The sequence below is a fragment of the Typopeltis vanoorti genome, chromosome 9, assembly GCF_054136105.1.
Source record: "Typopeltis vanoorti isolate ZY-2024b chromosome 9, IOZ_Tvanoo_1.0, whole genome shotgun sequence".
Lineage (NCBI taxonomy): Eukaryota > Metazoa > Arthropoda > Arachnida > Uropygi > Thelyphonidae > Typopeltis > Typopeltis vanoorti.
Window position 1 is genome coordinate 49,566,647 of NC_143557.1, and position 14,061 is coordinate 49,580,707.

Sequence of the window (14,061 nt, forward strand, 5' to 3'; positions counted from 1 at the left end):
GAATGTTCTGATTTTCTATATTTCTGATTGAGTGTCCAAGCCTTGGACACTCAATCAGAAATGTAATGTTCTACAGTAATGTTTCTCCATACATTACTGTAGGTGTAATAATGGTTTTATAGAGTTTTAGTTTGAGGCTTTTTTGACAGGCAGAGATAAATGTTGCTCTGTTAAAAATTGGACTAGAATTGTTATCTGTTCTAGTGAAACCTTACAACAATGTTATTATCAATGAATCTATTCCAGACCAGTGGCTAAAATCAGACAATTCTTTTACAAAAGAAAAAAAATAAATAGTAAATCAGAAAACACCTATAAACCAATCAATCTTTACAAGTTGTTCATTAGAATTATTCAAAACATAATCTGACCAACTTAAAGCAGATTAACATATGAGCAGGCAGGAGTTTGGAAAAACTTAACAAGAGGTCACATACAATAAATTGAATTATTGAAAATTTAAGGACTATAATAAACTCTAGAAATTGCTTTCATTGACTATATCAAAGCATTTGACGCCGCAGTCTATGCTGCTCTTTTAGATGCTCAACCAGAACAAAGTGTAAATGTTAAATATATTAAATTAAACAAGTGATTTATAATTCTCTCTCTCTTTCTGTACCATGGTACAGAAAGAGAGAGATTACTTTCCATTTCAAGGTTTTAAATACAACGATCCAATAGCTCCTGGACTTCCTTACAGCTACACATGAACATGTATTCAAAAAACTTGACTGGCCAACAAAGGTTTCATTATCTTAAGGAAATATAAAGAAAATGGCTAATCAATTGGTAATCTTCAATTTGCTGATTGATATCGTCATTTTCTGATAAAACCACACTGAATTAATTGAGATGATAAATAAACTGAACATAGACAACTGATGGGACTTGAAATGAATTTTATAATAACAAAAGTCATGGTTAATGAAAAAAAAATCTTGTTTTTTTTTGTAAATCATATCAACATTGAATTTGTGCCAGAGTATACTTTTTATATGTCCCATACACTCATGTATGGAATTGGAGTAGAAAAATCTACAGCATATTAGTGTTGGGTGCAGGTGAGGGTTAAGAAAGAAAATCTATTAACGTTTTTCTTGAAGAGTTGGAGGTTGCATTTAATGAGATGCACTTTATGAGGAAGGCTTTTCCAGAGAACAGAGTTGGAGGAATAAATGATGAAAAGGAGAGCAGTTTCTGTGCTTGGATTTAGACAGAAAAGGGATTTGGGGGCAGCTGCTGTTGTTCTTGTTTTAACAGGCTAAACATGGAAGGATGTTGCCAGTTCATTGGAAAAATTACCATGGAAATACTTTCTTGAAAAGACACAGCTGAAACATTGAGTCTGCGAGATAGTGGTTGAAATGAATTAATGAAGGAGATCCGACAGATGAACTGCACTTATCTGGACAATAGCAAGAATGTTTAGGAATTTTTTAGGTGTACTACCACAAATGTGAAGTATTCTAAAGATGGGTAGATTTAGGATTTGTACAGAGCAGTTGGATGGGTGAAAAGTATTGAGTAGAAAATAATGCCTTGGTTTTTTATAGGCTGAGGAAACTATTGGTGTGATATGTTTATGCTCAGAGAGGCTAGAAGTTGCTTTCAGTCCAAGGAGCAAGATCTGATCCTGTCTGATTTTTGTATTACTCATAGTAAGGATAGGTGAATGGAGATCCCTTTTGCAAGAGAAAAGGTAAGACTCCTTTTTCATACCATTAAAGGCGATTCTTTCCCTATTGGAGGATGCTGTGAGGAGATGACTGTTTAAAGGCACTGGTTGCAGATCTTGAAGCTTGGGTTGTTTGAACACTGTATAAATTATTGAATATCTGCAAATCTCTGGATAGGATAATTGAGAGTAAGTCACTGATGTAGCTCTGTGGCACTCCTTCATTTGTGGAGAAGCTCAAAGAGAGACAGACCCATCCACCATGACATGCAGTGAACAACCAGAGAGAAATCTTGCTATCCATTTACAGAGGGTGTGACAGGTAGATCAAAGGATGGCAGTTTACTCAGCAAGCCTTGATGTTAAATGCAAACAAATGCTGTGGAAATGTGGAAACAGCACAGGTTTCTCCAAACTGTGTTCTGTGGCATGTGTCCATTGATTGGTGATGTAAGCTGATGTCAGCTATTGTTAATGGATAGGTGTTTAGATAATTAGAGAAGTTGACTGTTAATGATTTCTCCATTATTTTGGAAAGAATTGAGATGATGGCAGTCAGTAGTTGATTTTCATGGCCGACTTTTATCTCCCTTTCTTTGGAATTGGTTGGAGATATGCTTTCTTTCATGTATTGGAGTTAGTGCCAGTTGAGTGTAAAAGATTGCAGAGATGACATGGAACAGCTCTTAGCTCTGGAGTGTAGAACATTTGAATACAGTTGGAGTGATGCCATTAGGATTAAAAAAAAGTATGTTTCTCAAGTCTTTTTTGCTGAAAACCAAGAAGCATGTGATGCACTGTTTCTGCTGTGTCAGGAGGCAATTAGGACTGACTTACATTCAAGATTTATTGATGAAAAAGTCATTCTCCCCCCCCTCTCTGTCATTATCATGGCTTGACATCATGCAAAAAATATACTTGCTGAATACCCTCACCCCATTTTTTTTAATGACATGTCAATAGGAGTTCCATAAACTTGATCAGTGGTGCTGAACATGTTTTTTTTTTTGTTTTTGTTTTTTTAAGTTAAAAAGATATTTTTGAAAGTTATTTTTATTAATTAAAAAATATTTTCTTCTGTCTAGTCTGTAGCTACTCTCTATGGGCAAAGTGGATAAGCATATTTGTCGAGCTATTATTATTATCCTCATCATCATCATTTGTGCATATGCATGGAATCCAAAGACCTACACTGTTGTTCAGACTGCTTATCATACCACTGCTTTAAACTCCTTGGCTAATGGAATGCTCATCAATGACCTCCTCTGCAACCATTTCCACTCATACACTACTCTCCAAGTAAAAATCTATTGCTTATGTTCTTGCTAACCACACTTACACATTTTCCAGGGATAAACCCTTTTATTTTTTTTTATCAAGTATTGAAATTTTATTTTCTGTGCCAATCCTTTAAAATCCCTTTAGTTTCTTGTATGTTTCTATCACATCCATCCCCTTTTTCTGCCTGTCAACCAGATTTTATAATCCACAGACCTTCTAATCTATCTCCATAAGGAGCATTTCACAAACCCATCATTATTGCAGAACCCAGCTACCACCACCATGGATCCAATCCTCTTCATTGCTTTATGATCCACAAGAAACCCAGGCAACTAAAAGTAGTCATATTAAAGCCTTATGAAGAGAGAGAGAGAGATATATATATATAACTTCTGGAACCATTTTTTTTTTCCCAATAGCACCTCTACTCCTGCAATACTGAGTAGTCTATACTTCCCTTCCTCTGTCTTGTATCCTCATCCTCTTCATTGCTTTATGATCCACAAGAAACCCAGGCAACTAAAAGTAGTCATATTAAAGCCTTATGAAGAGAGAGAGAGATATATATATAACTTCTTGAACCATTTTTTTTTTCCCAATAGCACCTCTACTCCTGCAATACTGAGTAGTCTATACTTCCCTTCCTCTGTCTTGTATCCTCACTATTTTGCCCTCTTCTCGCTCCATTTGGACCTTGTAAAAATGTAGGCTTAAATTAAACATCTTTGTCGGCTGTAATGCTGAACATTCTTTTGAGCATTTTCATAACAGATTGACTCTCATCCAGTTTAGTTGCTGTATTCGCATTGATATTTTGTAATATTCTGAGCACTTCCAGTTCATTTGCCTCTATTTTTCACATTGGACCCTGTCATGTAATACAACTATTGCTTCTATCATTTTCCTATCAATATTATTCTTTAAGATTGTCCTACCATGGTCATTCTTCCTGTTATTCACTACGTAGCAAAATAACTCTTTAGAAATCTCTTTGGCTTACTTGGCTAATTTCCTCATGTACGAATTTTTCCTTCTTATTTGCTGGCTACCCTTCTTTCCTGCACTTTGTTCTACCCATGGGCCTGCTTAACCACCTTTCTCTATATTTCTTCTATGGCATGGCATGTTTTTTTTGCATCTCCTGTTTAATGATGCTGTTGATCTGTTTAATTCCTACCTGATTTATCTTACTGACCCTCATTACAGTGTGTGTGTAAATTGCATCCCTTGATCATTTTCTGTGTACTGCTAATATTCTTCTTTTCTTGCAGTTTATTTTGCCAGAGCCTCCAAGCTGCCTTCTATGGCATGATGACTGGTTACATTGACTCTCATAATTACTCTAATTTTATATACATTTCTTCTTAACTGAAAATTCCACATGCCTGGCAACTTCCCATGAAAGATTTGATCCTCTTCCAGTCACTATTGCATGATTATAACAAAGTGGCTAACTTGGTTCTGGACAAATCTGCACTAAGTTCAGCACTTTCAAACCTGAGATCCTCTCCATCACATGCTGTTTCAGGTGATTATCTCTTAGTAGCTACATACTATTTCAGGCCTTGTCCTGTATTCATTAAGCTAATTTCCATGATGCATGTCATGGCAGCCTTATGCACTACCATTTTACAGTCTTGCTTTCTTGCTGAACTTCTACTTTTCTTGGTTGCATTTCTTCTGTAGCATCAGCAGTATTCCTTCACCTCTCTTGTACTCCCTGAAAATATAGTACTCCTTATTCATAGAAATCTATTGGGTTGTCTTTAGATTGCACAGCCAGTTTCGTTTCATACTCACTTAACTTTCAATATAGCAATTGTGACTTCTGGCTTTATAATTTTCATAACTTTATAAATTTTCATAATTTATAATTTTCATAAGGAATACCATGTGCATCTTTATGCACATGGTATTCCTTCCACATCATCCTTTTTTTTACAAATCTCTTGCTTAATAAGATTACACATATTCACTCATATCCTATTTGTTCTTTGAACTGTAGGGACACATTCTGTAATTGCATCATTTAAGTATTTTTAAATGCTTCTCATACACTGCTGATATTCTTCCCATCCAACATCCGATACCATGGATCAGAATCCAGCATATTCCTTAGATGATTATAATTTCCTGCTTTGTAGCATGTAACTTTTACTGAATGGAACATTCATAAACTTATCTACTTCCCAAGTGAGTACTGCATGATCACTATCACTAACTAGAGGCAGATCTTTAACTGAACCCCCCCCTCCTTCTCCGATACTATAATCAAATCTAACATTGTTCTGAACAGAGTAACATAATTACTCTATTCAGTAATTACAAGCAATTACCAAAGAGTAATTGCTTGTCAGATAGTGCACCCATGCGTGGTACCATGGCGGGTCGGGAGCTCTGTCACAGAATTCTCCCTTTGTTTGAAAATGAGTCTTTCATCTTCATATTTATTAGGAGCTCTCAACAAGCCCTTGCAACATTACCTGATAATAAAAAAGAAAAAATGACACCTCTAACTATCTATGCCTTCATTTTTAATAATGCATCTGACAAGCTTATGCCCGATTGGGAATATGACCTTTCTTTAAGCATAAGAGTTTGGAAGGACAGGATCTCCAAAAATCTGTGAGGAGACATTCAAAACAATTGAAGAAACTTCTTGTAGCATCAGTTGAGAAATACCAATTATGAATAACCTCCCTCTCATAGAACTCTGGACTTTGGGATCTCCTTAGTGTTCCTGATGAAGAGATATCTTTCAAATTAAGAGTGATAGCCATAAGAACAATTATCATACTATTGATGATATCCTTGTTCCAACCAGGAATAACAGTGTTACGTTACATTTAATACACAGAAATCTCAACTTCACTGAAAGCTGGGTATCTCAGCTACCATATCAGGTTCCACTTCCCAATCCCCTTGCACAATTTAAAGTGTCAGTGATTAAAGTGACATCATGGTTTTGCCATCCATGCCTTATGTGTTGCAAGATATTATGTTAGTACTACCTGAAAAATTTGCATCATCACTAAACTTCCTGTTGACAATTTTAATTGTCAACAGGAAGTTGCAATAAATGTTGATAATCCAAATTAATCATCTCTCTCTCAGGATTCCAATATTATCAGATTTTATATTTTGGTTCTCTAAGGCACTTCTTACTATATTAGTCCATCTACATCTTAAGCTTCCTCTGCCATCTGGGCAAAAAATACTTGTTTTGCTATACTCTCCCGTTCAGTTTGAGTGACCAATTATCTGAGAGTGGCTCTGCTCACACATTCCTGGCAAATGTCAACTTCATTCATAATGTTTTATTTATAACTCATCTCTCAGATCCATGAGAGTTGATTCATTTTAGTGCTTATTTATATACCAAATAAGTCACCTCTGAAGACCACCCTCTGCCAACAACCAGAACAATCCTCAACAGATTCCCTAACAGCCAGCATTGTCCTACACTAATAGAGACAGTCACATCAATCCCAATCATCAGTGGAAAACTAATTGCTAGATGGAACCTTTGCAGATCCAACTGGAATGTATTTGAGAAGCAAATTGAGTAAATCATTACAGCAATACAATCCACCCCTAACTGCTATCCCAGATTTGTCAAACTAATTAAAACTGCAGTCAAAGCCTCCATTCCTAGAGGCTACAGAAGACAATACATCCTCATGCTGGAGCAGGTTAGGAGGAACTTTAGCCAAATACGAACAAACTGAAGACCTAGTTTGCTAAGGAGCTCATAGCACTGCTCGACAAAAAATAGAAAAGATGGATTTCAACCATCCATGAACTTGACTTTACCAAATCTAGCTGGAAAAGCTGGTCACTTCTGAGAAAATTAGGGGGAGCAGAACCAACAACATACAAACCACCAGAGATAACTCCTGATCAAATGGCAAATCATTTACTGAAAACCTACAAGATTAGCCCCAGCTCTACCAAGAAAATAACTGTGCAGTCTCCCATCAGAAAAAATCTGAAGATGGCCTCCAAGCTTCCTGAACTTACACAGCCAGTTTCTCTTGAAGAGATACAGGAAGCCTTAAAACTCACCAAGAATGGTAAGGCTGCAGGAGTAGTTGGTATCCTCCCCAAGTTTCTAAAACATCTTGGCCAACAAGGTCAAACATGACTGGCCACCCTTTTCTCAAAAATTATAACAACTGGAAAACTACCAAAACTGTGGCGAGAAGCCAATATAATTGCTGTGTCCAAACCAGGGAAAGATCCAAATAATGTCAAAAATCTATGACTTATCTCCTTGCTTTTCTCCACGTTTAAGCACTCCCTTAAAAGAATTTCAACACTCATCGAAAGAGCACTCCCAATTGAAAAAGCTAGCCTCAGACCGGGAAGAAGTGCTGTGATCAGGTCCTGGCAACATAGATTGAAATCAGGCTTCCAGAAGAAACTTAAATTGGAGCCACTTTTATTGACCTAACATCAGCTTATGACACAGTCTGGATCAGGGGCCTTCTCCTAAAACTAAGCAATATCATAAGGTGCAAAACAACTTTCCACTTTTTTTTGAATTGATTCTCTCCAACAGAAAGATACGGGTCCATATTGATGGAAAAAGGAGCAGGCTCAGATTTCTCCACAATAGTCTTTCACAGGGCTCTGTGTTATCCCCTTTACTATTTAACATCTACTTACCTCATACCAGCTCAAGCAAATATATACGCTGATGATCTTGCGATTCTACACCAGTTTACCTCCTTTGACAACCTTGAACACAGACCTGAACATCCTGGAGGTGTACTTTAAGCAGTGGTACTTGAAGCCAAATCCAACAAAAACTGTGTCCACAGCATTTCACCTGAACAATGCAGAGGCGAATCTACACCTCAACCTCTCTTTCTGTGGCAAAAAGGTTGGTATCCTCCCTGAGGATACCAACCTTTTTGGTATCCTCAGTAGAGCATGGGCCTTACCCGAAATACCTTGGAGTGAGCCTGGACAGAAGTCCAACAAAATGAAAACAAGAAATAATATCATCTCATGGCTTGCTGGTGAGATGATATTATTAAGGTCGTCTGATGTCTTAAGGTCATCTGCACTGGCCCTCGCATTCTCTGCAACAGAATACTGTGCACCTGCCTGGGAAAGAAGTGTGCACACTAACATTATAGACACCCAGCTAAACTCTACCATTCATATAATTAGTGGGACACTGAGAAGCACCCCTCTCCCCTGGTTGCTTGTCCTATCTAACATTGCTCCACCATATATACGGAGAAGACAAGCCTCGATTAAAGTATTTAACAAAGTAATGAGTAACCTGCCCCTACACCAGACTCTTATAAATCCACCTAGTCTTCACCTAAAATCAATAAACCTTTCTGGTCCATGGTCAAACTCTCTTCAGCTGCCTTACCATCAACATCTGACATGTGGAGAGAACTGGTCCAACGACCTTCCAGCAAATGGTTTCATGGTTGAAGATCCCTGTGCTCTGTGCCTGGTTTTGCCCTTCCTAGGAAGATTTGGTCATCTATCAACAGGATCAGAACTAGCCAGTGCAGATATGGCTACCTACTGCATAAATGGAGACTGTCAGACCACCCTTATTCTGACTGTTCCCCTGTGGAATAGACGATCACTCATATTGTGAATGACTGCTCAAGGTGCCAATTTCATGATGGTGGTGGCCTCCAGGACATTCACGTGGTGACAGAAGAGGCCCTGGATTGGATTTCTGGTCTGGACATTGACCTGTAGCTACTTTTGCCATAAGAATAATTAAATAAATACCAAATTTAATAATACAGTAATTATTCAGTTTAGTGAAGGAATCCTGCAGACCTGTATTGGATTTATTTTCAGAGTATAACATCATCTGAATAAAAGTTCAAGTGCTGAGATTAAAATCTCCAGTTTTGATATCATGTCATGTTTAATGCACTTCATAATGTTATCCATATAGATAATGAATGATAGTGGATATAACATGAACCCTTGTCTCAAACCTGCTTTAACATCAAACCATCTTCCTGTACTGTCAATTTTAACTGCTGACTTACAACTCAGAAATATATATGTATTGTTCTGTAATGTCCCTTTAGACTATATAATTGCAGCTTTTTTCTCAGCACCTTGTCATATGCCTTTTCATATCTAGAAAACTTAAATTTCTTGTTATATTCCCTTGATTTCTGAACTATTTATCATAAAGTGCAAATCAGACCTGTCAACTACTGTTTCGCCTGAACTTCAAGTTTCCTCCCCTTCCACAATTGTTCTTAACCTTTTTTTCATGTATACTTGCATAAATCTAAACAGGAATGTTCAACAGAGAAATTCTTCAATAATTCTCACATTCAGTTTTATTTCCCTTTTCATAGATTGGTACTGTGATGGCTACTCCAGTCATATGGAATTTTAACCAGGTACTTAATTATGCAGATTAGCCACTGGAAAACTTTTAGTCCTCCATATTTGAGCATTTCTGGTCAGATATAATCTTTTCTATCTGCCTTTCAACATTTCAAGTTTGTTTTCGAATGCTTTTTCTACTTGAAATATTGAAAAAACTTCTGATTGCGTTCCTTTTGAATGTTTCTTTTCTATCTGTCTTTCAACATTTCAAGTTTGTTTTTGATGGCCTTTTCTACTTGAAATATTGAAAAAACTCCTGATTGCATTCCTTTTGAATATTTTCTATTACTCTTCTGTCACTGTTTTATTTAGCAGTCTTTCAATGTAATAATTGCTCCAGACATCTAAAATATATTTATCTTCAATTTTCATGTCATCTTTATCATTGATTTCTTTTACCACACTACTTCCTTCATTTCTAAGTTTTTGTCAATAGCCTGTAGAGCATTTTACTCATGGCTTTTGTTTAGCTAGTTCTATATATATATTGATTTGCTCTGCTTTCTTACAACTTTCTTACCTGTATTTTCTCAAGGAACACCTACTTGTCAGGAACTTTTCGATACACTTTCTTCTCTTTTCCTCCCATTGACTGCCTCTTTAACTTCCTAAGTCCATAGAGTTCTGATTTTTCTATTCCTGTAGACAGCAACCTCACTGTGCCTCTTGCTAAGTTGTTTTCTTCAGGCTCTACCACTGAATCTCCAAGTGTTTTTTTAAATGCTTTCACTTTTTCTTGAATAACATTTATGTATTCGAGTCTACAGTTCGCCTCCGAATGCTACTCAACTTCGATTCTTTTTAAAATTTTCTTGTACAATTTTTTTTTTTTTTTAAATATGTTATTCAGTTTTATCCTACTTATAATTTAATGGTAATCACCTCCTATTTAAAATCTTTTGTATATATGTTACAGTTAAAGTGATAAATCCGGTTATTATTAATAATTACCGGTTAAAGTGAATAATTCCTGGAGGAGTTTGGTAAATGTAATAAAAACATGTTTGTAGGTTTTATATATAGGTATTCCTTCTCAATAGAAATTATAACAGCTTAGGTTAGGTTAGTTTATAATGAAAAAAGTAAGGAAAGTACTTCTTTTGCACTCAACGAAATCAGAAATCATTATAAACTAACCTAACCTAAACTAACCTGGATGTCGCATGTCGAACCAGAGTGTAGTCGTAGTTTGATTAATGGAGATAAACGTTGTTGTGGGCCGAGCTTAATGATTGCGGGCAGATAAATGAGGATAACAAATAAAAGTTGTTGTGGGCAAATGAATGGGAATAATAGATAAATCAGAGAGGAATTGATCAGTGTTTTTCTCCATTGATGAGGAAAGAGGTACAGCAACGACGTTTATCTATTATACCCATTCATATGCCCACAACAACTTTTATTTGTTATTCCAATTTATCTGCCCACAATCATTAAGCTTGGCCCACAACAATGTTTATCTTTCATCCCCATTAATCTGCCCACGATAAACTACGACTACACTCTGGTTTGACATGCAACATCCAGGTTAGTTTAGGTTAAGTTATGTTAGGTTCAGTTCATAATGATTTCTGATTTCATTGAGTGCAAAAGAAGTACTTTCCTTACTTTTTTCATTATAAACTAACCTAACCAATAAAGGTTAGATTAGTTTAGGTTAGTTTATGATTTCTGATTTCATTGAGTGCAAAAGAAGTACTTTCCTTACTTTTTTCATTATAAACTAACCTAACCAATAAAGGTTAGATTAGTTTAGGTTAGTTTATAATGATTTCTGATTTCATTGAGTGCAAAAGACGTGCTTTCTTTACTTTTTTCATTATAAACTAAACTAACCTAACCTAAGCTTTTATAATTTCTATTGAGAATGAATACCTATATATAAAACCTATAAACATGTTTTTATTACATTTACCAAACTCCTCTAGGAAATATTCACTTTAACCGGTTAAAGGGATTAATTCTAATTATTCACTTTAACCAGTTATTATTAATAATAACTGGATTTATCACTTTAACCATAACATATATACTCTTGTGATCTCTAACTAGCTTAAAGATATTGCTGTCAACAATAACAATAGTCAGTGAGACTTTTCATATTTTACTTGCATTTTATCTCCTTGTGAATTTGTAACCTCTTTATGTTTGAATATGGTGTTCGTGATATCTAGTCCATGTCCTACACAGAAATTTTTCAGATGCTGCATTATTAGCTTTGCTGTTTTCTTTAAATTTTCCTGAAACATTTTTATGTGCCTAATCATTTACCTTTATCTTTGTGTCGACTCTTCAGGTCTAATGCCTCAAATTTCTCTACTTTCTTAGTAGAACCTTCTGTGGGCACCATAGGCACAATAAGTTTCATTGTCCAATTTAGTATTTTGGCTCTTGGTTGTATACCAAGCTTTTCTTATCCTGTTGTCTATTTTCATATTTGATTTCCCATCTTCACTAAAAATATTGTGTATAGATATCTGAAATATTTTACTTCTATAGGTTCTCATTGCAGAATGCAGTTGAAGTTTTCCATGTTTCTGTCTGGTTTTATAATTTTGGCTTCTTTTTATATTTTATTAAACATGGTTTAATATTGTTAGGAAACCATCATGTTTGATGGTATCAGAAGCAAACATAATAGTTTAATTTTCTGATATTTAATAATATGGCATTTATGAGTAAGTTATGCAAGTAAACATTTTTCATCGCTTTTCATAATTAGCACAAAAAATCATGCCATAGTTATATTCCACGAAGGAATGACTTTGTTTTCCAGCGTAATTAGCATTTAGTAATTCTAAAGCCATTTCACAAACAGTAGAATGGTATAGAGCTTCATTAATTTTACATTTCTACAATCTGGAACTCTTCATACTTAATTTTTAATTTAATTTGTGTTTGCTATTTTAGCATTTCAACATGCTTTAAGCATGGGATTATAATGACTTCTTATGACTTCCAGAAGTCATAAGAAGAAATTTAAACATATAATATTTATTATATGTTTAAATTTAATTCCTTCTTTAATATCATTCTTCTTTTTACTCATTTGCAATAGTGAAAGTCACCCTGAGAAATGGTCTAGAGTTGAATATAGTTTTGAAACCATTCGGAATATTTATGAATATGGAAGTGAATTCTTACCTACTATTCGAGAAGGAATACGTTCATGGAATAGGACTGTACAGTACTGGCTTGCAGTATTTGTATATCGACAGCTTCCCTTTTCAAAGCATGTAAGGTATGTAATAGTGTAAAGTTATTCTTTGGAGCTGTTTTTAATTAGCCTAAAATTATTAAAATAGTACATTTAACATGAGTAAACCTAAAAAAAAATTTACTTGTAGAGGCAGTGTTGTTATAGAAAGCACTGTATTGTTAAGAAGAGACATTTCTAAAGGTAGTTTTGACAGTTTTTAAGTTACTATAGTATTCCCACAGATGCAAGACCCTTCGATACTTCTGCATATGTCAAAAGAAGAAGAATCCATTCTGATTATAGGGTAATCAATCTGTTGTGGGATGAGTTGTTTATTATTACATGTTGGAAAATTAACTTCTATTTTATGATCATTGTAGTTTTTAAAGTGGTAACTATTTTGCTTGTATAACAGTTGGAAAATCTTACGTGTAAAGCACATGATTTCGCATGTTGGTGACCAATTCGTATATCGCCTTATTTCTTTCACCTCTTTAACATGAATTGACTTCTTGACAACCTGCCAACGACGGCTCTCGCTTCTGTGGTCGGACTATAATAAGATGTATAAGAATACTAATAAGCCATTGAATGTTCCAGAAGTCACACAGTTATTTCACTGAATGTCATTTCACAAGAAGTGTTGTAGAAAGGCATCCTTGTTATTGATATACATGTCTTTTCTCTCATTTGGCTAATGGTCATATTATGCAAAATTTCAATTTAATAATCCATTATAACTACAGAGGTGCCTTGAATGTGATTTTTCATGGTCTCCAGATCAATGTTTCCAGATTATCTAGCCTATCTAACCCTTTAGCCTACCCGCACTTCTAAATATTCAATAAGTTTATAATATTTTGTGAATAGGATTCACATAAAATAAAAAATAAATAAATAAAAAACTTCAGGCAACACTGTGATTTTGTCACATCCATCAATCACATGCATCCAATTATGAAATCTGCATACAGTACTTCCCTCTCACTGTTCCTTTCATATATGCTTCTCTGTACCACTTATTTCAAGCTTATCCTTTATGAAAGACTCCACATAATGTACTGTTTCTCATTAAAGCTACTTCCTTATCTTCAGCCACTTCTTCCATGTTATTTCTGACTCACATTTTTGCCATTTGTACTTCCTTCACTTCACTTATTTCTATATTTCCTTTTTCATCTTCTGCTATACTTGCATTTTCATGTCATTCACAACACTTACCTTGCTTTCAATGCTATGTTCATCATCTGTAATGGCTTACATTATGAAGGAAAGTAGCATTAAACCGGATACCAAAATTAGTGATATTTTGCTGATCTTTCTATTTTATTCAGATGATGTGATGATGAATTTGACATTGTTAGCATTCAAGAACGTCTGAGCACAGCTAATCTTAAGGTAGTATGATTATGTAAACAGAATGGGAGAGGAATGTTTAGGAAAATTGGTGTTTTTTTTGGGGGGGGGGGGGGGGAGATCCAGAGGAACACATGAGGTGTGATAATGCAGTTAC

General features: G+C 35.2%; 1 protein-coding gene across 3 annotated transcripts in view; it reads left to right on the forward strand.

Moving 5' to 3' along the window:
- The window catches only part of frj (membrane bound O-acyltransferase domain containing farjavit), a 158,735-nt gene that overhangs the window by 123,830 nt on the left and 20,844 nt on the right, over positions 1-14,061 (forward strand). For all 3 annotated transcript variants that reach the window (XM_090398599.1, XM_090398600.1, XM_090398601.1), the window contains one exon: positions 12,408-12,590. In XM_090398599.1, the coding sequence (XP_090254725.1) occupies positions 12,408-12,590 (183 nt within the window). The remainder of the gene's footprint in view (positions 1-12,407; positions 12,591-14,061) is intronic.